This window comes from Triticum aestivum, chromosome 4D (assembly GCF_018294505.1).
Source record: "Triticum aestivum cultivar Chinese Spring chromosome 4D, IWGSC CS RefSeq v2.1, whole genome shotgun sequence".
In the NCBI taxonomy this organism is placed as follows: Eukaryota; Viridiplantae; Streptophyta; class Magnoliopsida; order Poales; family Poaceae; genus Triticum; species Triticum aestivum.
The window spans coordinates 3,401,945-3,427,268 of NC_057805.1; the positions used below are offsets into that span (position 1 = coordinate 3,401,945).

A 25,324-nucleotide genomic window follows, 5' to 3' on the forward strand; every position below is an offset into this window, starting at 1 on the left:
TTTGATTGGTTTCTCTCGTGTTCTATTTCTCTCTCGAGTGTTCAGTTCCACGCAAGTTTCATGTTGACAGTGTGGTTCATTCTATTTGCGGTATTGTGCGCATATATTTTCCATCCCTGAAAGTAAGATGTATCCACTTTTTTGACAAGTCAAATTCCTTTATGTTTGGTCAAGTTTATATAAAGCAAATGTAAATAACTATAATAAAGAATTGGATGGATTCGATTTGGGGATTCTTCCATCTATCTATCTCTCTATAGACAGTCGTCCCTCCGTTGGATTCGATTCGGTTGGGACGGTTCCTCTCCGAGCGGAGCGGAGGGGAAGCAAGTAAGGATAGGGTGAGGGACGGAGACGCGCACCGTACCGGCGATGGACCGGAGAGGACCTTAGCTTCTCGTCGGTTCCTTCTTCCTTCGTCTTCTCTTTTCCTCCACGCGATTGATTGATAGAAGGACGATTTTTCTATTGGCTCTCTTTGTTTTCTTTCTCTGTCTGGTTGTCCCGTCATCGTGGAGGAGGAAGGCGAGACGAGTCCCCGCCCAATGTGCGACATGTGGCGCCTCCCGCGGCCTAGGAATTACCCGGCAGCTTCCTACCTTCCTTTTTCTTCTTTATTTATCATGGTTATAAATTTAAAATTGCTTCAAGTGGCTAGTATCGATCGTCGAGAGCAAGCAAAAGTCTAAGTTGCACTAAGCCAGTGACAATTAATATGGATCGGCAGCGTGTTCGGGGAACATCGTTCGGCTCCCATGGTTTATATACACTTGATACGATAAAACGGTAGTTTCAAAAGAAGTCAAAAACTTTTTTCTAAAATACTCGACCTTCCATTGCACTCCTATCAAAAGCTTCCGCAAAGAAAAATTCCCGACGACTTCGTGGCAAAACAAACAACAAAATCTCAAGGACAAAAAGTGTGAACTGTAACCTCCATATGGTGTTGACTTTTTTTTTCATGAACAGTGCGATGGATTTTTTTCCCTTGGCCATACTTTTTATACGAATACAAACAAAAAGTCAAGTTAATTTTTAAAAAAGTTTTGACTCTTTTTAACTCTTTTCGTATTCACTAATTTTATTTTGCAAATACGGTGTATATATACACCCAGGAACCAGACGTTCCGGCCCGGCGTGTTCCCTTTTCTCCTTGATTGGTTTGTGTTATCCTTGTTGTTGGAGTACACGATTCTTTGTGTTATCCTTCAGAGATTGGGGGTTCGTAAAATGGGGCCAAATTTTACAGTATTATTCAGTGTGAGCACCATTTGAAAGAAATTACCTGCATTATTTCATGATTCATGAACCGAGCCATGGAAACTTTGATTAGGACTTTACATTGATCGTCAACGAAACACGATTTTTGGGATAAACGGGGTGATTCGCACTAGCCGGAAGGTGGTCACGAAGAACATACGGTGATCGGCATCTTAATACCGAATCAACTAACAGAAAGCAATCAGGCACATCTATTAGTAGTTAGATAATATACATTAAGCCTAATACGGTTCTAGCCGAGATTGACACTAATGTTAGCTTGTACTTTTGGATTAAAGTAGTTGAATCAGTCATGGTCTAGAATAGAACATCTAAAAGATACACCTGCAGGCACTGTTTATATGTTGTTCCTGTCGGTGGATGGATGAAATTCTTGACACACCTAGAAGACTCAGTGATTCAGTCCAGATCTGGACCATGGATGGATGAATATGCCATATATCTGAAGGATTTAGAGAGTGAAGCTCATCGCAATTGCTTGAGCTTTGTATGCTTTTGGGTTATCATGCATGCCCCTGGTTAATTACTCCCCTAATTAACCAGGCTCGATCTCGTACTAACAAATTTATCATACATTTTGACGTCGCTGATGTTAATTTGTGCCTGGCTAGCTGTTTTACTAGCTGTGCACATTTAGCTATTTCCACTCTTGCTCTTCTTAATTACCACAAAAACAGATGGAGGGCAGGCTAGCTGCATTGGCAATTAGTTCCCGCTTCTTGCCCTTGCTGCGCCTTTGCCGACTTGCGCTCCTTGTTAGCGGTGAAGACCTTGGCCGCAAACTCGGTGAAGGCGGCCTCGTCCATCCCGATCCGCCGGTTCTTGTAGCAGCTGAAAATGTCCGGGTTACCATCGGGGCATGGGGCTGGTGGACTTCATGGTGGATTGGTGTTTGTCTGTGAGATCCCCCATTACTATGCCTAGCTAGCTTAGTTAGTGAGCTGAGTGCCCATGAGTGTGTGCAACGGGCATGCATTTATGGGGGCTGTGCTGGAAAAATCACAACATTGACCTCTCAGGACAGTGCTATCCTGTATGTATATTCTACTGAATGTGAAATTTGGTGTTGCCACAAGCCAAAGGGATTTAGTGATGTACTACGTGGTACTTCCTCTTTTAAATACTGCCAAATTGATTTTGGCACATACTGTAAAGATGGTCATAACCTGAATAACGATAGATGTAAATATCCAAAATCAGATCCTTACCTTCTTAATATTGGAAGGCCTCATGGGCACACCTCGTCAAGTTAAAAATCTTTCTATTTATTTTCTCTGAAAAATGAATTTATTGCCAGTTCATCGAAAAAAGAAATGGATTAGAGATTTCATATATTTTGGTTGACAAGTTAATAACTACACTACACTTCTGATAAACTATACTATATACTGTCACAAGAAACATCAAGTTAATTACTTTACCCGGCCATCCCTCTAGGCCCCTCGTGCCGAAGTTTTTCTCCGGCGAATCCCCTCGCCAGCGCCCCACCACCGTGCCCCACCCTAAACCCTAAGATAGATACTGGGGTAGCCTCTCCGGCGAGCCCCCCTCCTCCCCCGCGCTGCCGCTGGTTCTTCCTTCTCTCCGGCGAGCCCCCACCCCCACCCCCCTGAAAATAGACCGACCCAAAGTCGGATCAGTCGACTGAACTGTAGCTAAATCGGTGTAGCACCATGCAGTTGTATATATGATGTTTGAGTCAGTAAAATTAGGTACCTGATTACAGAAGGTCAGGTTGTCGGAATGCGCGACAGTCAGCACTCAGCATGCAGCTTGGCCCGGCCATGCGCGTGCACTCGTGGAACACCCGCTCCATGGCCGGTGGATGGATGAAATTCTTGATAGAACAATTTAGGCATGTAGTTAGGTTCAGGGATACGCAGGAGAGGATAGGTAACGTGGTGTGTTTGTGCATCCTTTGGGTGTGGCGACCAGCAGTTAAGCACCCGCCCATGGATCCACCACTAGAGAAGCACACCTGCGGGCTAAACCTGTCAGTGGAGCTTGTTTTGGTCCGTCATTGCAGCGTTATTTCGCAGTAGTGAATTGTCTCTTTGTACAATGTTAAAATCAAGTCACAGGGGTTTATAATGGTGCATCAGTACAGGTTCGCTAGTTCCATATACCACTTACAGAGAAAACAACATGTTAAAATCTTGTAATTTTTGAATCAAATAGGTCGGTAGAGAAGAAACCGCATGATGCGGATTCGTCGCCCATGGCCATAAAGGCACTACAATGCAGGAAAGGTAATACCAGCATGCAAATAATCAACATGATCTCCACGAGCTTTAATCGTAGATAGCTCATCACTGGCTTGTCGTGCTGTTGGCCTGTGTGATGGACGTGGCTCCAGACACTGAGCTGCGACACTAAGCATGCAATATATTCCTCTAGCAGTTTCAGCATTAGGGACCGTGAGCCTGGGGTCCAGCAAATCCTGTAGGCACACAACATTGATCTTGTTGGCCAACGAGAGGGATGAGAGAAAATCGCCTGGATGAGATCCCATAAATAGCTCCAAAACAAGCACTCCGAAGCTGTATACATCACATTTCTCCGTCACATTTTCTGTATATGCTAGCTCTGCAATTTATAGAAAAAAACAAGTAGTGTTGGTTATTAGATTACATCAAACTCGACATCTGCGTACATATTTATTGTCAAGACCACAAAATTAACTAGTAGTTAAGCTGTTATTTTTCTTTACCTGGGGCAAGATAGCCTTTCGTCCCAGCAAGCCTTGTGTGATTTCGGCCGTAAATATTGAGAACTTTAGCCGTACCGAAGTCAGATATGCATGCTCTAAATTCTAGATCAAGCAAAATGTTGTTGCTCGTTATATCTCGATGGACTATTGGTGATGAGCAATCATGATGCATGTATGCCAATGCATGAACCACATCCAACATAATATGTATACGCCTTCTCCAGTCCAATTCAATTGCCCTTTTATCGTCCTTCAGTGTTTTTGCCAGGTCTCCTCCCTCCATGTATTCATAGATAAGGAACCTACCTTGGCTAGACGAACAATACCCAAACAATTTTATGATGTTTCGATGACGAATCTTCATCAGTGACTCGATTTCACGATTGAATACCGTCTCATTCAAGCAACACTCATCTTCTATCATATGTATCTTCTTCACTGCAAATATTTCACGTGTTGCAAGTTTAGCTTTGTAGACAGATCCATATCCCCCAATTCCTATGCAGTGCATCTCACTAAAATTGTTGGTTGCTTCAATGATTTGCTTGAAAACATTTGCCCCATCAACACTCCAAATAGAGAAGGTAATTGCTTGTGTTACTTTATCAGTGTTCGTTTCCTTGGGTTTCTTCCTTTCATGACAGAACATCAATAGCACCGCAACAACAACAAGAGATATAAGGGCAGGAACGGTGGCTAATACAAGTATTTTGTATCCCTCCCTATCCCCTCTGCTCTGAATTGCACTACTACAAGGGGGCAATCCTTTCACCACATCACATAACATCTTATTATGCATGAACTGCTGGATTGAAGCTCCTTGGAAGACCTTACTATCCGGTACCGGCCCCTCCAATTCATTGTAAGATAGATCAATGGTTGTCAAGCTTCTCATATTTTGAAATGATGACGGGATGGAGCCATTAAGTTCATTGTGTGACAGATTAAGAGTATCTAGCATGACCAAACCACTAAGTTGGCTTGGTATTGCTCCAGTAAATGAATTTTCACTTAAATCCAACAGGTCATGTAGGTTGCGCAATAACCCTAGCTCGGCGGGGATGTTTCCTTTGAAGTTATTGTTATTCAACTTCAAAAGGCGAAGCCTCAAACAATTCTTGATTGAGTCTTGCGCCAAACCATTGAGGTTATTTGATGACAAATCCAGTAATTCCAGACTCGACATTGCTCCAATTTCCCGTGGAATGCTACCATGGAACAAATTTTCCGCGAGGCTCAGGTTGAACAATTCTCTTAGATTGCCTAGGGCACTTGGAATCTCTCCTTCAAGCTTGTTTGACGAAAGATCAAGTATCCCTAGTTGAGATAGTTGCCCCAAACTTGTCGGTATTTCCCCGATAAGGTTGTTGTTTGAGATTCTTAGCATTGTAAGATTATGACATCCTCCCCAGTGATAAGATAATTGACCAAACAATTTATTTGAGCTCATATCCATGTAGACCAGATTTGGATAAACTCCCATCTCAGAAATATCTTCTTCTATTTGATTACTTTCAAGGCGAACTCTAACTAGGCTTTTGCAGTTCAGTAAACTTAATGGTAGAGGTCCCTTGAGATTGTTGCCAAATGCGGTTAGTCTCTTGAGCATGCCTCCAGCACACAACTCAGGTGGCAATGGACCAGAGAGATTGTTACCATCAAGTTGTAGATATTTGAGATCCATTAAGGTGCCAATTTCCTCTGGAACATGTCCGCAGAACTGATTATCGTCGAGGTACAAGGTAGTGAGCCTGGTCAAATTTCCAAAGGTATTGGGGATGGGGCCCATGAGTTTGTTTCCACTAAAATCCAATTTTTCTAGACTCGCGAGGGAACCTAGTTCTCGAGGAACATGTCCGGAGAGTTGGTTATCCCATAGGTACAATCCAATGAGGTTAATCAAACTCCCAAGCGTATCGGGGATGGAACCCATGAGTTTGTTGCTGCTAAGAGCTAATTCTTGTAATCTCACTAGGTAACCTAGTTCTCGAGGAAGTAATCCGGATAACTGGTTACCATCAAGGTACAAGATAGTGAGTTTAGTGCAACTTCCTAGATTTATTGGAACGGGCCCTGTGAGGTTGTTGCTGGAAAAATCTAACATGGTCATCTCCTTTAGGTAGCCTACTTCATTGGGTATGGGACCGGACAGGTGGTTGTTTGACAAGCTCAGACCCACTAGACTCTCTAGTCTTCCTATTCGCCTCGGTATTTCACCAGAGATGTTATTGCCCTGAAGCATCAGGTGCCGCAGGTTTGGCAGGGATGATGCTAAAGCGGGTGGAAAGAGACCCCTTATCTGATTGTAGGGTAGTCGGATACTTGTGAGAGTATGCAACGCCGTGAAGTTGAGGTCCTCCAGCCTCGCTCTCAGCCGCAACCCACGGAGAGAGATCTCGGTGATCACCACCTCTTGCCGCCTCGCTCGATGCTCGCCGCACTTGATGCCGTACCAGCCGCATGGCCGTGTTGTGGTGTTTCCCCAGGACCTCAGCTGGGCTGGGGGGCTCTGTATGGTGGCTTTCCAAATGAGGAGGGCTCCTGCCTGTTCTTCCAGGAGGGATGGGGGTGGCACTGCCATGGCCTGGGGAAACATGGCTAGTAGGAGAGCAAGCGATATGAGCTTTAGGTGAGAGGTCGTCGCCATGGCGAGTCGCATGGCAGCTGGGGTAGGTTATTTGTTTTGTGCCGGTGGAACTCGATGAAGAGCCTCTTCTTATAGATGATCTGCATTGGAGGCCTGCCTGAGGCGAGAGACAGCTCCGCGTACGGCCGGGAGACTAGCACTTTCATGGAGTCGTCGGAGGAAGAAAACGAAGACGACGAGGTCCATGCTGCATGGAATGGTATAAGCGGACTGGTGTATGCCGTGAAGGGCTGGGCTCTCGCGACGTCCATGCATATATACGTGAGAAATTCTATTCTGGACCCAAATGTATCATAAACAAAATGTGTCCACGTAAAAATATATAGCTTCTGGAAATCATACGGGAAGTTGCCATTTTGGACTGGTAAACCTCGATTGGAACAGGTCGTGCGGCGAGGTCCGCTGAATACTCGCCCGGGCTGATGGGCCTGTCGCGCTTTGATTTCCTGCTGATGAAAATTACTCCACTGCACTGCCGGACTAGTAGATGTTGTACTAGACTCGAGGCTAGACTTCAATAGCGCGTGCCGGAATTGGTGGAATCATTCGTATTATTGCTTGAGCCTCGTGGGCGTATATGTAATGAGTACATGATCAACTTGAAATGTAAGACAAGTCAGAATATATCCTAGTCTATCTTATACTCCCTCCGTCCGGAATTATTTGCCGGAGAAATGGATGTCCATTTCTCCGACAAATAATTACGGACGGAGGGAATATTTGCTAACTAAACATGTTACTCAACATCCCCGCGGTCACAATGGTAGCGACACAGACGGTGAGACTCAAAAAACCCCCGAAGATAAGCCGACGGACATCCCCTTCACAGTTATAACAGTCGATGCATCGTGAAAGTCGTGGTTGGAGTGAAAACCGACGAGTTTGCTCAAACAAGGCGGTAGCCCTTTGTGCGGATGTCGATGTAGCCGAGAGCGTAGGCCGTAGGGTGGTGTAGTCATGGTCGAGGTAGCCGCATGAGGGACGCCGTGGTCGATGTCGAGGTAGTCGCCATGGACCGGGAAGAAGAGTGGTGGCGGCGGCAAGGTTAGGAGCGCGGTGGAGGTGCTCGATGTAGGCGAGGAAGAACCCGATAACATGACGAAGACCAGCGCGGACGATGGTGTTCCCGCGCCTAGGAAGGCGGCATGGTGCATACCACATAAAAGTCAACGTGGGCAAAGTGGACCGCATGCCGCGGCGCTACGACCCGAAGGGGCAATGCAGCGGCAGCGCGCGGGTCGACGCGACGGTGGGGAAGACCTTAGGGCGGCGGTAAGGACCGCGTGCCACACTCGGGCCGATGGAGCGATGAAGTAGCGGCACAAGGGTCGGTGCAACCACGGCCTATAGCGGACGGTCTCAGGGCGTCGGTGGACCGCGGGCCGCAGCACTACGGTCTGAAGGGGTGACGTAGCGACAACTTGCGGGTCGTTGCAGCTGCGGAGAGAACCACGGAGTGGCGAGAAGGGTCGCGTGCCACGCTCGCTACGACCCGATGGGGCGACACAACGGCAAGCGCGAGGGTTGGTGCAGCCACGAAGACGGCCTGAAGGGGATGGCGTCAGGGCGGCGGCACTACGTCCTAAAGTGTGACACAACAATAGTGCGGGTCGATGCAGCCACCACATGGAGTACCACGGGGCGGCGACACTACGACCCGACAGGACGACACAGCGGCAACCCTTGCTCGATCGATGGAGGAACGCGCGTACTCGAAGATGATCTTCTCAAAAGCTTGCGAAGTTGTGCACAAACAGTTGATCACACCAGGCGCGGATTCTCTACCTTGCCATGGCAAAGGCTGCCTCTACCTTACCCTCACGGATGCCCTTCCTTTCTGATCCCACAGCTGATGAGCGAGCTGCCTCTCTCTGTTCATATCAATCAGCCCAAATCGAAAAGAAGCCAGCCCGTAAAGGCCCAATTAGAGGACCTGGAGGAGGGGAAGCGAGAGGATTTGGCGGGTGAGCAGCCGCCAGATGCGATTTTTCGCGCGGAGTCCAGCGTGGGTTCTCATCTCAGTTAGCGATTGGGGCGATCGTCGGGGTGCCTGGGCGCCTCGCCGGCTGGGTTGTCCTAGTTGAGCGTCGGAGCAGATCAAAGCTGCTCGACTTCACTCTGCTTTAGGTTCGTGTCCTTCTTCGATTTCAAGAAACAAAAACTGCCTAGTTTTTTAGGTTTGTGTCCGAGTCGCCGAGAGCAGGAGCGCAAGTTGCCTGGCATTGCTATTTGTCTGAAATGTTCAGTCTTTGACTGCCTAGTATGATGGATTTATTTGTTCAGTTATGCTAAAGAAATCTACACCAATATTGATACCACAGTAGAAGTCACTAAATAAAATGTACATTTTATCCAGAAAACTTAAACATTGTTAGTCATATATTTTTGGGCATTTTCTGGATCAAAGTGTGTAAAACATTATCTTAGCAAAAACCTTTTAGAGCGGTGAAAACTGTTTAAAATTCAGAAAAGCCCCAAAAGACGCATTTTGCTCAAAGCCGATTAGACCGTTCATAGCATTATATGATTATTTTTTACATCTAATATTGTTTTACTGAATGTAGAGCAATCAATCTACAGAACATAGAGAAAATGCACTCAGAGTCGAACAAACAACCTAATTTACATTCTGCTCTAAGAGCAGGCCTTGGCCCACGAGGCAACCTGGGCTGCTCAGCCGGCGAGCGGGGCAAAGCCTAGCTAGCCCATTCTTCCCTCTGCCCCCGATGCTCCCGGCACCCGTGGCGTGCGCGGCGACGGCGGCTAGCCGGAAACCATGGCGGCACGGCTGGCCTGTTCGCCGGTGCGCGCGTGCCTCCATATCTCAATGCGCGTGGCCCCGCGAACTCGCCCGACCGCGTCGCGACCATGGTCCCGTGCCGCTTCGTACAGAGGATCGACGGCGCCGTGCCCGGCGAGCCAGAGGACACGGACGAGGGAGAGGTGGCGCGCACGAAAAGGAGGCCATGCGACGCCTTCATGTAAGTCCCCCCAACCCTCTTGGTCTGAATCTTCAGTTTGGGAAATGTTGTAGGGTTTCAGAGATTAGGGATTCGTAAAATGGGGCCAAATTTCATTATTCAGTGCGAGCACCATTTGAAAGAAATTACCTGCATTATGTCATGATTCATGAACCGAGCCATGGAAACTTTGATTAGGACTTTACATTGATCGTCAACGAAACACGGCTTTTGGGATAAACAAGGCGACTCGCACTAGCCGGAAGGTGATTGTAAAGAACTTACGGTGATCGACATCTTAATACTGAATCAACCAACCGAAAGCAATCAGGCACATCTATTAGTAGTTAGATAAAATACATTAGGCCTAATAGGGTTCTAGCCGAGATTGACACTAATGTTAGCTTGTACTTTCGGATTAAAGTAGTTGCATCATTCATGGTCCAGAATAGAACATCTAAAAGATACACCTGCAGACACCGTTTATATGTTATTCCTGTCGGTGGATGGATGAAATTCTTGATACATCTAAAAGACTCAGTGATTCAGCCCAGATGTGGACCATGGATGGATGAATATGCCAAACATATGAAGGATTTAGAGAGTGAAACTCATCACAATTGCCTCAGCTTTGTATGCATTTGGGTTATCATGCATGCCCCTGGTTAATTACTCCTTCAATTAACCAGACTTGATCTCTTACTAAAAAGTTCATCATACGTCTCGACGCTGCTAATGTTAATTTGTGCCTGGCTAGCTGTTTTAGCAGATGTGAACATATAGTTATTCCCACTCTTCCTGTTCTTAATTACCGCAAAAACAGAGGGAGGGTGGGCTAGCTGCATTTGCAATTAGCTCCCGGTTCTTGCCCTCGCCGCGCCTTTGCCGACTTGCGCTCCTTGTTAGCGGTGAAGACCCTGGATGCGAACTCAGAGAAGGCGGCCTCGTCCATCCCGATCCGCCGGTTCTTGTAGCAGCTGAAAATGTCTAGGGTACCATCAGGGCAAGGGTCGCCAGCGGGGTCCCACCATGAGCCTCGTGCCGCATCCCCGCGCGGCTCGCCATCCACCGGAACACGAACTGTCCGCCCGCCGCTCGCTGCCTCCACCCCATAGGGTTCCGAAGATTGGGGATTAGCTGGGATTCATAGAAAATGGGGGATTCACATTCTGTTCAGTCCGAGGCCCAATTAAAACAAATTACTAACATTAGGGCATTAGCAGAGAAGGTTACGGTTTCGGTCGGTACATTGATCTTCAACAAGAACAAACAAGGGATAAACAACACGATTTGCACTAACCGAATGGTAGCTATAAAGAAATAGTTATCGTGATCGACATCTTAACCCGTCGGTGGATGGATGGACATCTTCATGTAGCAATTCAGGCATGTACGTAGCTTCAGTGATTCAACCCGTATATGGGCCATGGATGGATGAATATGCCATACATCTGAAGGATTTACATAACGAAGCTCATCACAATTGCTTGAGCTTCTTATGTGTTCGGAGTATCATCCATGTGCCTGGTTAATTTCTCCTTTAATTAACCTAACAAATTCATCATACGTTTTGACGTCGCTGATGTTAATTTGTGGCTGGCTGGCTGTTTTACTAGCTGTGCACATTTTGTTATTTCCACTCTTCCTGTCCTTAATTAGCACAACAACAGAGGGAGAGCAGGCTAGTTGTATTTGCAATTAGTTCCCGCTTCTTGCCCTCGTCGCGCCTTCACCGACTTGCGCTCCTTGTTAGCGGTGAAGACCTTGGCTGCAAACTCGGTGAAGGCGGCCTCGTCCATCCCGATCCGCCGGTTCTTGTAGCAGCTGAAAATGTCCGGGTTACCATCGGGGCATGGGTCACCGGCAGGGTCCCACCACGAGCCCTCGTGCCGCATCCCCGCGCGGCTCGCCATCCACCGGTACACGAACTGCCCGCCCGCCGCCCGCTGCCTCCACCCCATCGGGTAGAACTCCATGACGCTGCTGTTCCGGTCCATGAACAGCTGGTTCGTCACCTGTGCCCCGTGCGCCGAGATGAACACGTCTGTCCTGCTCAGCAACCTCACCTTCTCGCCGTACCAAATTAACAAGAGATCACAAAAACCATGCGGTTGTTTATGTGATGTTTTGAGCCAGTAAAATTAGTTACCTGATCGCAGAAGGTCAGGTTGTCGGAACGCGCGACGGTCAGCATGCAGCTTGGCCCGGCCACGCGCGTGCACTCCTTACGGAACACCCGCTCGACGCCCGCCTCGTCCTTGAAGGACCGGCCGCCCGTGCGGAAGAGAATGGTGACGCGTAGGTTTGTAGCTTCGTTGCCGGCTCCGGGCGCATCGGCGACGCCGCACTTTGCCCTGGCCTTGCACCGGATGAAGTCGAACGCCTCTAGGAGCCTCTCCGTGCTCATACCGGCCAAGTTTCTCCTGGACACCACGGCCTCCTCGAAGCACACCGGGGCGGGGCCAAACTCCTCCACGGCCACCGGCGCGCCGGTAGCCGCCTCGACTAGCGACATCAGCCAACCGCTCATCCCGGACCTAACCTCGCCATGATGGAAGAGGGCCCACCTCGCCGGGGCGGGACGGCACCCGCGCCTCGCGTGCCATGACACCAGTGGGACCAGCGCTGTGAGCCCGTGCCACATATTCGAGTGGTCGTAGAAGGTCTCGGACAAGAGAGCAAGGCCGGGCCGGAGCTCCGCCGAGACAATGACAGATTTGCTTTTATTACTTTGCATTAAAACAGTTGGCTGATGGCAAGGCAACTTAGAGCTTGGTATGCCAAAGCTACGGTTTCTTTCAACTAAGCATATATGAGTAGGAAAAAATCTTGTTCCAGCACACACATAAGAAGGTGAAATTCATTTGATTTTAGAATTCGGTTTACTTCCATGACCGGTATCCAAAATATTGAACATACAGCCTTTCTTTATTTCTCGGACTATGCATGTGACAAAATTTGATAGGGCTAAGCAAGTCATAGTGTAATGACATGAGGAGCTAGCGCAGAGATAGATACATGATGTGCATGTAATGTAGTGATTCAGAGACTCGACATCACAAAGATTCAAACGGCCTTTTATTTTATCTTTCCCTCTCCTATCCCTCAGTGGCTACGGCAGGCAAACTCTCCCCTTGAGGCTTGGCCGGCGAGGCCGTGGACTCGACGACGGCCAAGGGTCGGACGTGGAAGCCGATAGCGTGGAGGTAGTCTCCAGCGCGGCAAAACATGCCGACGAGGCTGCCGCCGTCGAGCACTGGCAGGCTGTGGTGCGCGCCGTCCCCTCGGCCGAAGGGGCCGTAGGTGGCCCCCCGGTTGGTCACAAACTTGAGCGAGGTGATGCAGTCCTCGATCTCCTTGAACCGGAACGGGCCCACCGACCAGGCGACCAATTTTGGAATAAGAGAGAGATGGATAGATAGATAAACAATTGGATTTGAAATTGAATTTGAATTTGAAAGAAAGGAGCTCACAGTGTCTTCCTCTACACCTCCGGCGCCGCCCCAGGGCCCGGCGGTGTGCAGCTGCCCGCCCTCGTCGGTGTAGGTGAAGGCGACGGAGTCGATGACCTTGCCCCAGCGGACGACGATGCTCTCCAGCCGGTGCGGCGCCGCAGCGGTGACGTCGATGTCGTGGGCGGCCCCGGCGTCGCTTCCCCACGCCCCCAGCTTCACCACCGGGCTCGGGCTCTGCCCCTGCCCCTGCACGCACACACAAACGATGAGTCCTGAGAAGATGGCACAGCCTGCGAGAGTAGCTAGGACTAGCACAGACCATTTCGTTAACTCTGGCCCGGCCGCAAAGCACCAATTTACAAAGGAAAGTTGAGATCATCAGGCAGGCACTTGAATGGATTTTAGATATGCAGCAAAACACAAGAGAGGAGAGTAGTTGGTTTGGGGGGATGCGCAGCCTCCACGTCTGCTCCATTGGCCAGGTGGAATCATTCAGGTCAGTTAATCGGAGTATTGACTAATTTTCAGGTCAGTTAATCAGGATGGGTGGACCCAGGAACAGGCACCCAAAATTACGGCAAGAGCTCCGAATGAGGTTGATTATTCAGTTACTGTTGTCTTTTATGTTGTTTCTGCATCAGAGGGCACTGTTTAAAATTGCATCTGTTCAGGGTTCTGATCGATTGCAGTGTGAAGTTATCTACAACTCACTACTGGGATCCACGTGCGCCGAGTGCCAGAAACGCTCGGGAAAGGGCCAAAAACCAAGGTCACTCGGTGTACACCTCTCGGGCAAACAGAAATTTACCGAGAGCCAAACAATGTCTCTCGACAAAATAAAGTGACTTCATGGCCGTTGGTTCCATCAGGTCTTTGCCGAGTGCCCCTCTCGGCATAAATGCCGCAGCCAAGTTCCAGCAGCTCCCAACGAAAGACCACTTTGCCGAGTGCCGCTCTCGGTAAAGATCCGTTCCCCGTTCTGTTTCTGCCACTTTGCCAAGTGCCGCTTTCCCAGCGATTGTTGTTGATATATTATTTTTTCATGGTGTGTGAAACAAGAACCGAGACAGTGACAGGTCTTTCTTTCTTTTATTATTTTGCACTAAAACACTTGGTGGTGGCCGGGCAACTTGACTGATCTGTCACCGTACGTGCAAAATAAGAATTCAGTTGATGCCGACGAACTGGAGACAATTGTCTAGGATTATTATACATATCCAGAGCCTGTGGTTCCGTAGGTGTTAAAATTAAGTTGGCTATGCAGCCGGACCCAGCTACGGCTACCAGGAAGATTCAGCTTGATCCGACTGATCCCACCAAGAGAAGACGGCGGTCATAAGGGGACACACATCAGAAGGTGAAATTCACATCCGCAAAAAAAAAGTGAACATTTGATATTAAAATTCAAAAATATCAAACATGTGGAACTTGTTGAAAAGAATAAAACCAAAATCGTCCGAACCTTGGATGATGATAGGAGACTTCAATGAAACACTATGGCAAAAGATCGGAAAGGTATATGAGCAACTTCAGAGAAGTACTGTCATGGTGTAAACCCTAAACCCTAATCCCACCAAGAGAAGACGACGGTCATCAGAAGGTGAAATTCACATCCGCAAAAAAAAGGAAAAAAAGGTGAACATTTGATATAAGAATTCAAAAATATCAAACATACATACTTTTTTTTCCTCAAACTTGATATGTGACAAAATCGACAGGGTTAAGCAAATAATAGTGTAATGACATGAGGAGCTAGCGCAGAGATTGATACATGATGCATGTAACGCAATTCATAGACTCAACATCGCAAATGTTCAAACGGCCTTTTATTTTATTTTTCCTCTCCTGCCCCTTGGCGGTTAGGGCAAACTCTCCCCCTCAGGCTTGGCCGGCGAGTCTGTGGATTCGGTGACGGCCAAGGGTCGGACATAGAAGCCGATGGCGTGGAGGTAGTCTTCGGCGCGGCAGAACATGCCGACGACACTACCGGCGTCCAGCACGGGCAGGCTGTGGTGCGCGCCGTCGCCGTTGCCGAAGGGGCCGTGGGTGGTCCCCAGGTTGGTCACGAACTTGAGCGAGGTGACGCACGCCTCGATCTCCTTGAGCTTGAACGGGCCCACGGTCCAGCCGACCTCCGTCACGTACTCCGAGGGCCCCAGGGTGATCTGTGCGTACAAGCATATATATCAAGGATTTTCCGGGGAGTTTTGGAAAGAGGTACATAAAAAATTGAATTTTGAATCTGAATTTGAATTTGAAAGAAAAGGCCCACCAGGTCTTCCGACACGCCTCCGGCACCGCCCCAGGGCCCGGCGGCGTGCAGCTGCCCGTCCTTGTCGGTGTAGGTGAAGGCGAGGGAGTCGATGACCTTGCCCCAGCGGAGGGCGATGCTATGCAGCCGGTGCGGCGGCGCCGCCACGACGTCGATGTCGTGGGCGGCGCCGCCGTCGCTGCCCCACGCCCCCAGCTTCACCACCGGGCTCTGCCCCTGCACCTGCACAAAACGAACACCTGCCATGAGTCCTCGGATGTGAAGAAGATAGCACGGCATGCCGCCGGATCCCGAAGAAGATACCATTTCGTTATCAAACTGTCGCGCGGCCGCTTAACGAATGAAGCGCCGATAGAAAGGAAAGTTGAGCTGATCACTGATCAGGCAGGAAAGTTGAATGGATTTTATATATGCAGCAAAACACACGAGAGGGGAGTAGTTGGTTTGCGTGGGTGCGCGGCCTCCACGTCTCCTCCGACTCGTGCATGCATGTGTATCATACTCGATCGTGCCTACTTTGATTTATGAGAATTTAATTTGTTTGTTGGACATAGAATTTAGTGCTGACTCTGACATTAACGCTCAATGATATAAAGAGGATTGAGTATCATATTAAATGAAAACTATTATGTGTCAATGCATGACAATTATACCCAGCCTGACCCGACCCGGCCCGAAATTCCTGAGCGTGCCATCAGGCTGGGCTCAGGCCAGGAAATTGAGCCCGACGGGTATATTGACCGGGCTCGGGCTTGTGGAAAACAAGATTTCAGCCATAGTTGGGCCAAGCCGTGTTGGGCTTTTTCTTTCCGGCTGGGCTCAGTCCCAATTTAGTAGGCCCGGCGGTCAGGCCAGGCCAGGCTCGGGCCTGGGTTTTCAGCACCGGGCTTCTTTTGGCCCGGCCGGAAGCCCGGCCCGAGATATGCCCAGGTATAATGACAATAAATGAACTATCATATGATACAAACATACGATAGTATATGATACTCCCCACTACGACCAATCTAACTAACTAGTACTCCCTCACTTTCCATTCAGAGAGCTCTGAAATCCCATCAATCAAGGTAGATTGTGTGTGGATGACACGAGTTTTGTGCGTACAAAAATGTCCAATGAAATATTTCCCACACATTCGATTCCCGAAGAAGTGTAGCACCCTCCATCTCATTGAACTTCAATTGTGCTTGTAGAATAAGATGCATACATGACCACAGATTCCCTCTCTCTTGTGTTGCATCGGAAGAAAAAAATATGACGCAGCGGTAGATATCAAGAAAAGTCTGAAACATATGTCAGAAAGAGATAAGGACTTTTAAAATATCATTTCATAAACTATGTCCGAATCATGTCATGATGAGATAAGGGACTTCTAAAAGGTCATTTCAAACATTGAAAATGTGATGGTCTCATCACGACTTGATTTCCTAAGGCGCCACAAACAAATATATTTTAGCTGGGCAAACTGCATTGATGAACCCTGCCTGAACTAGACTAGAGAATGATGTGTCTTGCCCTGACCTAGCGTTGTGGTGTTTTCCATGAGCAATAAAACTATGATACAAGAATAAACATAGATGTGTATGAAGGCAAACTAACCCATATGAAGTTGTGTCAACTTTTTAGGCCTTAGTGCGCTGTACAAAACACATAAAGCTTTTTTCTTACCCGAAACGTGATCGACTAAATAAAATAATAACATGACATGTACAGACTCCTAAAGAAAACTCTATGTAAGCGACGATTCGTTTTGTTCTTTATTTACGGATCTGTTTGAATTTTTGTGAACATTTTCTAAAATTTTATGGACATTTTTTTCAAATTCCCGAATATGTTCTGAATCACAATCATTTGTAAAATAGTGAAAAAATTATTTCATGAACATTTTCTTAGAAATCGTGTAGTTTGTATAATATGCGAACATTTTTTAAAATCACGAACATTTTATGATTTCTCTTTTTTTATAACTCGCAACTTTTGAAATTTTGAAAATCCTGAACTAATTTTAAGAAAGAAAAACAAAAACATGAATGAGAAAATAAAAAGAAAACAACGAAATGAAAACAACAGGGACATCACTACTCGGACATGGGCCGTCTCATGAAGATGTGCAGGGAGGTGGAAGGGCGCTTGCTAAAGAGAGAAAACCGCAGAAAAAAGGAAGAACCCGGGTCTCCAGCATGGGAGACTACGGTTTTAGCCATTGTGATGAATGTGCGCCCTTGTGACATATGAGAGTATCATAACCTAGCATCGCGGTGTTTTCCATGAGCAGTAAAACCGTGGTACCAGAATAGACATAGCTATGTATGGAGGCAAACCAATCCATATGAAGTTGTGTCAATATTTTGGGGCTCAGTGCGTTGTAGACACATAACGCTTTTTTTTTCCCAACACGTGATGGACTAAATAAAATAATAAAACGACCTCCATAAATTCTTTTAAAAACCTCTATGTAAGCGATGGTTCGTTTTGTTCATTATTTGTGAATCTATTTCAAAGGGTTTGTTTGATTTTTGTGAATAATTTCTAAAATTTCATGGACATTTTTTTCCAAATTCCTGAATATTTTTTAGAAATTTTGAATTTTGTGTAATATGCGAACATTTTTTAAAAATCACAAACATTTTATGATTTCTCAGTTTTTTCCAAAACTCACCACCTTTTGAAATTTTAAAAATTCTGAACTAATTTTAAGAAATAAAAACAATACAGAAATGAGAAAACAAAAGGCAAGAAATGAAATGAAAACGACGAGGGGTGTCACTACTCGCACGTGGGCCGGCTCACGAACATGTGCGGGGAGGTGGAAGGGCGCTTGCTAAAGAGAGAAAAGCACAGAAAAAGGAAGAACCCGGGTCTCCAGCATGTGTGGCTGTGGTTTTAGCCATTGTGATGCATGTGCGCCCTTGTGACATATGAGAGTATCATGATATAAGAAAGGAATCCGATGGCAGCTTGGAAAGGAAAAAGAATCATTTTCCTCACTTATGGGTGGCACAGTGGGTAATTTATAGCAATTTTAAAGGTAATTTTAGAACGGTGGGCAGAAACACTAATGACTATTATTATTAGGTATAGGGATAGATGTGTCGTGGGACTCTGCTAATATCAAATAGGCCGGCTTGGGTGTGGCGGCGCTGGATCATGAGGGACAGTGCTCCGGGCCCCTTTTGGGAGATTTCGATCCAAAGATGGCGGAAGCCTTGGCGCTTCGCCGTGCGGTCATTCTGGCTAGAGATGAACATTTCGCGCATGTGACTTTTGCCTCTGACTATCTCTCTTTGGTGCAACGTATCAATTCTAATATTCAGAACCATTCTAATCCCTAGCTTTCACATCTTCGGCCTTCAAGCATGTTCGTCGGCAATGTAATTTAGTGGCCCGTGTTTTGGCCAACTCTTGTAAGAATTCTAGTTTGTTTTCTGTTTCACTCTGCTCCGGATTGTATAGAAAGACCTTGAAATGCCAACGTTTCTTCCAAAAAAACGGTGGAACCTAAATTGGAAACCACGCTACGTAGCTACTCCCGGGCAGTACCTTTGATGTGATACCCAAAAAAACCTTTCAAAATACTCCCTCCGTCCAAAAATACTGGATAAAAAGATGTATCTAGAACTAAAATACATCCCCTTTTATCCATTTTTGATGACAAGTATTTCCGGACAGAGAGAGTATTTGTCTGGTATTTTCATTTATGTATGTATTTCCTTTGATGTAAGCACACTCATTTGGAACCATGCATAATTTGGCCAAAGGTAACAAACAAGGTAAGCAACTCCAACAAAATTCACCGGAAAAAACCATGCATTGCATACTTTGAAAAGGACCAAACCGCATCATCCAAGACGCCTCTCTCGTTAACCACCACCATACCACACCAACCACAGGTAGCAAAACAACTTGCGCTACAGACCATCACCATCTCAAGTCTCAGATTCTGTCGAAGCAGGCAGCTAACAAGGCAAAGGCAAGGCTGTTCGGCGACGTCGGAAACTTATTATCATCATCATCATCATACCACACCAACCACAGGCAGGTCCATGTGCAGTAAGGAAGTAAAAACCAGGGCGGGACGGAGACCGGCCGATCAGTCGACGACCTCCTCCGTCTTCTTGGGCTTGGACAGGAGGTACCAGCCCAGGGCGCTCAGGCCGGCGAGGGTGCCAGCCAGCACGGCGTAGTTCCTGTTCTTGTCGGTCGACGTGCCTGCTGCGGATGCCGACGCGGTCGAACTCACATCGGCTGCTGCGGCGCTTGGGGTGGACGGAGCTTGCTCTCCTGCGCTGGGACCCTGCAGGAACTCACAGCAGCTCTTGTCAGTTCCATGAACACACAGAGGATATATATTAGTACTGCATCTCAACTTAAGAAGCTACAACTTAGATATCCATTGCACATATATAACTCTGTCAATATGCTGAAGACAACATCAAAAGAAACATATCTTGTCAATTTCACGACTAACACAGAACATACATAGTAGTGTTTCTCAACTTAGGAAGCTGAAACATACACATCCATTCAAGATATATAATCTAGGGCAGAAGGATGCTAATTTGCTGCACACAGCATCACAAGAACTTACACATAACTAGTGTATCTCAACTTAGAAAGCTAAACCATATGTATCCACTGAACATATATAACTTTACATCTCAAGAACACATACAAACGGGTAATGCATTTCAAGAACCACAAGACTTTACATCTCTAGTAAGATCCATGAACCACACAGAACACATGCAAACGGGTAATGCATTTCAACTTAGCAAGCTAAAACATACATATCCATTACGCATATATAATTTTGTAGAAAAGGATGCTAATTTGCTGTACATGGCAACATGAGCAGACAAGAATAATGGAAGTAAAACATCAACAACCACTGCCCAGTTGAGAGATTCAAGCACTTGTGTGTTCACATACCTTGCGTGCGAGCTTCTCCCGCTTCTCTTGTTCCATTTTCTGCATAAACAGACCAGAAATAGGTCATCAGACATGTTATTAAGTTTTAACAAAGCATCAGCACATACACAGAAGACCACTTATGCCAATACTATATCTTTATATTAACAAAGCATCAGCACATATACAGAAGACCATGTATGCCAACAGTATGGCTTATTTCAGATTCAGAGTTACTGAGTTAGAAACAGGAAAAACTGGTGCTTCTGGATGTCCTGGCTAATTTCAAGTGTTCAAATAGTTGAACTTGTACTATGGATGAGCCTAGTGCTTCATTCGTCAAGTGAACAGAGATAACAGGGCATAACACCATACATAAAGTGATATATACACATGTATGAGCATACAACCGGTTTGCCACTGAGATAAAACATTTTATTGTTGAAGACTCCAACTGAAAGCAGCTAACAAGGTAACAGATCCAATTCAATGCTTATGATTATGAATGTAAGACGAGCATTATCTGAAGCAATGGGTGCATCAAAGCAACGGTTAATTAATGTGCTGCAGAAAGAAGTATCAATTACGTCTACCCGTACAACTGTTATCAAGGATTCCTAGCTGAATTTTACTTCTGATAAGTCTAGTGCTTCATTTGTCAACTAAACACAGAATATACAATGTCATGTATATATAACTATATAATATGAACATGGTACTAAAATGTCACTGCTGAGTATAAACAATTTATGGTTGACGACTTCAACTGAAAACTACTAATAAGGTAACAGTCCCAGTTTAATGATTACAGATGGCAAGACAAGCATTATTTTAATGCAATGAGGTGTTGTATGAAGAACAGGGTTCCTATTGGTGTTCTGCAGAAATAATGAAATAACAATGATTCTCAGGTGACTAAACAGAAACACACAAAACAAGCAACTAGCATAGTGGTAGAATTTTTCGACTCGCCGCGAACCTAAGCTATAACATAATCATATAATTACGCATTCACATGATGAACAATAAAAACAATAAACATAACTGATGAGTTCACAAGAGCCACAGCAAAAATTATAGCCCAACTGGACCACAAAACGGAAGAAAGAGGTTCAGGGAACAGGTCACGCAGTGGCGAGAATAAAACATTCTACACATAACAGAAGGTTCATGTAACCTCGAAAACACAGCACCACACATATCACAGTGCCTACTGATAGTATTTGCAATTCCTATCTGTATATCCAAATATCAATCCCCAATTCCAGGCAAACTAAAACCCATATCACAGCAACCATCTAACAAAGCTCCAATAGTAAAAAAAGCATGAGGAACAAATAAAATCAGTTCAGAAGCAGGTTTGCAAAGATCCCCAAATCACCCACTTCGCCATCAGAACAGCTACTGTGTCAATGGGCATAACTGAGCAACCAGCCTACATCAGAAGGTTCACATATAATCACAGAAGGCCAACACTGACACATTGTTGCCAGTGCCTACTGATAGTATTTGCAATCTTATCTGTATATCCAAATATCAACCCTCAATTCCAAGCAAACTAAAGCCCCATATCACAGGAGACGAACCATCCAACCAAAGCTCCAATAGCAAAAAATAAAAAAATAAAAAAATAGAAGCATGATGAGCAAATATAATCAATTGAGAGGCAGATTTGCAGAGATCCGCAATTCCCCCACTACACCACCAGAACAGCTATCATGTCCATGGGCATAACTAAGCAACTAACCCGCACTTATAAGATCCACATAATAATCACAAAAGGGCTAATATTGACAGGTTGTTGCCATGGCATACTAGTACGATTTGCACTTGCCCAAATCAATCCCCACTAGCAAACCACCTGAAACTTGACACAGCAGAGCAACCATCCAATTCGATGAGCACATAAAAGTAATTTTCAGTGGCCAAAGATCCCCCAAAGGCCAAATCCACAGGAACAGAAGAGCTACACTGCATCAACAGACGCAACCGAGCAACCAACCATGAATACGAGACATAACCGAGAACGTCCGGTCACTCGACCTGGGAGCGCCTCAAATCACCGTCCCCAACCCGCGCAGGGCTCAACGCCACCAACAAAACAGCCGGCAGGTGCTCTTCTGTTCGCCAACCAACGCGGGGTGCATAAATCGCCAGCCAACTACGCGACACGGAAACGACCACGCGACCGGCGGAAACCCCCCGGCGGGCGCGCGGATCGCGCCGGGAACCCTAGACTAGCCCAAGACGCGCGGGGCAGACCAGACGAGACGGGGCCGCGCCGCGTCGCGTCCACGAGGAGCCGTCTCGCACCGGAGCGGGGACGGGGGACGGGGGGAATCATACCTTGATGTAGACGTTCTCGGCGGCCCTCTCCTCCTCGCTGAGCACCTTGCCGGAGGAGCGGAGCCTGGTCTGCACGAACCGCGCCGCCGCCCTGCCCGGGGCCCTCGTCGCCGCCCTCGCCGCCGCCGCCATCGACATCGCCCTCGCCGCCGGGAGAGAGAGAAAACCCTAGCACTCTCTGGAAATGAGATGACGAGGCGGAAGTGGAGCACGGGATGGGTATGAGTAGACCGCTGGCCCGTGCCGCTTTGCGATTACGCCCCTCTGGATGCGCGTATTTACGCCGGCTTTATCGTCCTTTTTGCACTTTGGTCCGTTCCATCAACCTCCGCTCCAAGAAAGGATCTGCTTTTTTTTTTACATTTACATCCGCATGCGAAATTCAAATTTCAACCCACCAGATTCTTCATTCACGAAGAAAAAAAACTTACTTCTTGCTTGCGGGTATATATGTCAGCGACGGGGCGTCTCCCCTGCCGGGAGCGCGTCCGCGTGGCACAGGGCGGTGAGGGAACGGGCAGTCGGCGCGACCGCTCTGGGTGAGGCCGATGGGTGGTTTGACTGTTGTGGAGGAGGAGCGCGTCTTCGTGGATGCAATCCTGCAAAACCCATGGTCCGACGGTCTTAGGTGGGGCGTACGTTGGTCCATGCCGATGAGGTTGTTCTCTTGTGTGTTGTGTACGGTCATATGGATGTTATTGTGACAATGCTCATAGAACGCACCTCCCCCACCCCCCTCACGTGGGTACTTCGCCAATTTTCTATATATTCCATGTAATTAGGCCTCCTCGATCGTGGCATAGTCTGCAATATTTCACATGGGTGATTGGGAGCACAATGCTTGGGTCGAAACTCTTGACCCCTCCCCTCTTTAGTTTGTGATGAGAACACTAGTAAAAACAAAGCCTCATCTCGGGGCTCCTCAATCGCCTCTGATTCTTCTTCTTCTTCTTCAGACAGTTGCTCTTCTCCATCGAACAAACGACATGAGTGTAGCTCCTTCAAGAAGATTTCCATACATGTCTTCTCTATTTCAACAGCACATGGTCGGACCACCTTTTTTTGGGGGCGCAAAGGTGTCAGTGTTTAGGGGAATAAGAACACCTCATGGTGGCGTGACACGCCCGGTGAAAAGCAATGAACATGTTTTGAGATACCCTTTATTGTAGGCAGTGTGCTGCCTAGGACAGTAGTTGGTTGTTCATTTTGTTGCTATGTGTCATTGATCGCTTCGACATGATACTTGGATGCCACGTTTCTAAAAAAATTATGATACTGTGTCTTGACCCCGAGGTGTTACATATCGCAAATGTACTTGGTACACCTGGATATTATATATTTAATTTTTAAAGTCAATAATAATTGACAATCTCCTCATAAACACTTCTTACATGCAGATCCGTCTAATTGCTTATATCTAGTCAAACACTAGAAATCCTAACAAGATATTTTGCTACATCACACACTTTAGAGCTCTCTACCAAATTAATCAATAATATTAAATGGGTGCAACACACACACACACATAGAGAGAGACACACACACAAATATACTATTTCTCATGTAATTGAGAAATAAATATTTTGAAGTCAACAATTTTGTAGGTTGATCAAATTTAGAATTTCATTGTGTTGTCAATTATACTAATTAGGAAATAATAAACATTCTACTCAAGACCATGTGTTTGATAAAATATATTGTAAATAAGTAAAAGTTTTAGTAAAAATGTTTTAGTATAAATCGCAAAAGCCCTCTGAGGATTACATTACCAAGATAAAAATCACCACCACATTTGTTAGTAGGAAATTATGTGGCAATTACAACTTGTTCTACTACTCTTGGGCGCAGTTAACTGGTGAGGCGACTCCGTTTGTCACTGGTGGTAGGATCTATATAAAAGTAGAGGTGAAGATTAAGCAGTCATAGTGTGTAACTCTTGAATCTCGAGAATGTAATATGTTGTTTACGGACCATCTCCTTTGTGGCTGCTAAGGAAGCATGACAGAAACTTTTGTTTTGTTATATGTGGTGTGTAACTCGAATCTCAAAATTTGACCTTTTATTTGTGGACCATGTTATTTGTGCTGAATAAAATACATAATCGCATTATTTGCTTGTTACATGCATGTGATTCCTTATCATAAGCTGTCGTTGGGTCAGCGTGTGAATTTGCATGTCTCAGTTGTTAGCTAAAATTGATTTTGGGTTTCTTTTTTAGAAAGATTTTGGGTTTCTTATGTGTGTTTCTGACTATGCATGTTTTCGTTGGTCGGTGTGTGACTTTGCATCTTGACACAACATGTTTGAATCAACTGGCATCAAGTAGTGACGAAATACCTACTGCTGTTAGTTTCAATTCTTGTGCAGCGAGGCTAGGTGTGCCTGTACAAAAAGTGCATAAGAATCTAATCTGATTAGTATATACTACATGTAGTACTATTCTTCCGTTTTGAGATGACGAGGAGGAAATGGAGCACGGGGTGTGAAGGAAATATGCCCTAGAGGCAATAATAAAGTTATTATTTATTTTCTTATTTCATGATAAATGTTTATTATTCATGCTAGAATTGTATTAACCAGAAACTTAGTACATGTGTGAATACATAGACAAAACAAAGTGTCCCTACTATGCCTCTACTTGACTAGTTCGTTTATCAAAGATGGTTATGTTTCCTAACCATAGACATGTGTTGTCATTTGATGAACGAGATCACATCATTAGGAGAATGATGTGATGGACAAGACCCA

General features: G+C 46.2%; 5 protein-coding genes across 5 annotated transcripts; all 5 read right to left on the reverse strand.

Moving 5' to 3' along the window:
* Window positions 1–3,514: 3,514 nt before the first annotated feature.
* On the reverse strand, window positions 3,515–6,638 carry LOC123099305 (MDIS1-interacting receptor like kinase 2-like). Its single transcript, XM_044521483.1, has 2 exons — window positions 3,992–6,638; window positions 3,515–3,867 (listed from the first exon to the last, which is right to left on the reverse strand). The coding sequence occupies exons 1-2, from the start codon at window positions 6,636–6,638 to the stop codon at window positions 3,515–3,517; spliced, it is 3,000 nt and encodes a 999-aa protein (XP_044377418.1).
* A 2,569-nt stretch (window positions 6,639–9,207) lies between these two features.
* On the reverse strand, window positions 9,208–12,335 carry LOC123099879 (uncharacterized). The gene is made up of 5 exons (XM_044521922.1): window positions 11,748–12,335; window positions 11,332–11,664; window positions 10,595–10,735; window positions 9,454–9,649; window positions 9,208–9,212 (listed from the first exon to the last, which is right to left on the reverse strand). Exons 1-5 carry the CDS (start codon window positions 12,333–12,335, stop codon window positions 9,208–9,210), a joined length of 1,263 nt encoding a protein of 420 aa, XP_044377857.1.
* Window positions 12,307–13,515, reverse strand: LOC123099306 (horcolin). Its single transcript, XM_044521485.1, has 2 exons — window positions 13,373–13,515; window positions 12,307–13,287 (listed from the first exon to the last, which is right to left on the reverse strand). The coding sequence occupies exons 1-2, from the start codon at window positions 13,430–13,432 to the stop codon at window positions 12,697–12,699; spliced, it is 651 nt and encodes a 216-aa protein (XP_044377420.1). The 5' UTR covers window positions 13,433–13,515; the 3' UTR covers window positions 12,307–12,696.
* Window positions 13,516–14,679: 1,164 nt separating this feature from the next.
* On the reverse strand, window positions 14,680–15,767 carry LOC123099307 (horcolin). The gene is made up of 3 exons (XM_044521486.1): window positions 15,629–15,767; window positions 15,326–15,547; window positions 14,680–15,218 (listed from the first exon to the last, which is right to left on the reverse strand). The coding sequence occupies exons 1-3, from the start codon at window positions 15,629–15,631 to the stop codon at window positions 14,913–14,915; spliced, it is 531 nt and encodes a 176-aa protein (XP_044377421.1). The 5' UTR covers window positions 15,632–15,767; the 3' UTR covers window positions 14,680–14,912.
* Window positions 15,768–19,111: 3,344 nt separating this feature from the next.
* LOC123095582 (uncharacterized protein At2g27730, mitochondrial) lies at window positions 19,112–22,777 on the reverse strand. Its single transcript, XM_044517094.1, has 3 exons — window positions 22,577–22,777; window positions 20,252–20,290; window positions 19,112–19,616 (listed from the first exon to the last, which is right to left on the reverse strand). The coding sequence occupies exons 1-3, from the start codon at window positions 22,712–22,714 to the stop codon at window positions 19,413–19,415; spliced, it is 381 nt and encodes a 126-aa protein (XP_044373029.1). The 5' UTR covers window positions 22,715–22,777; the 3' UTR covers window positions 19,112–19,412.
* Window positions 22,778–25,324: the final 2,547 nt, after the last annotated feature.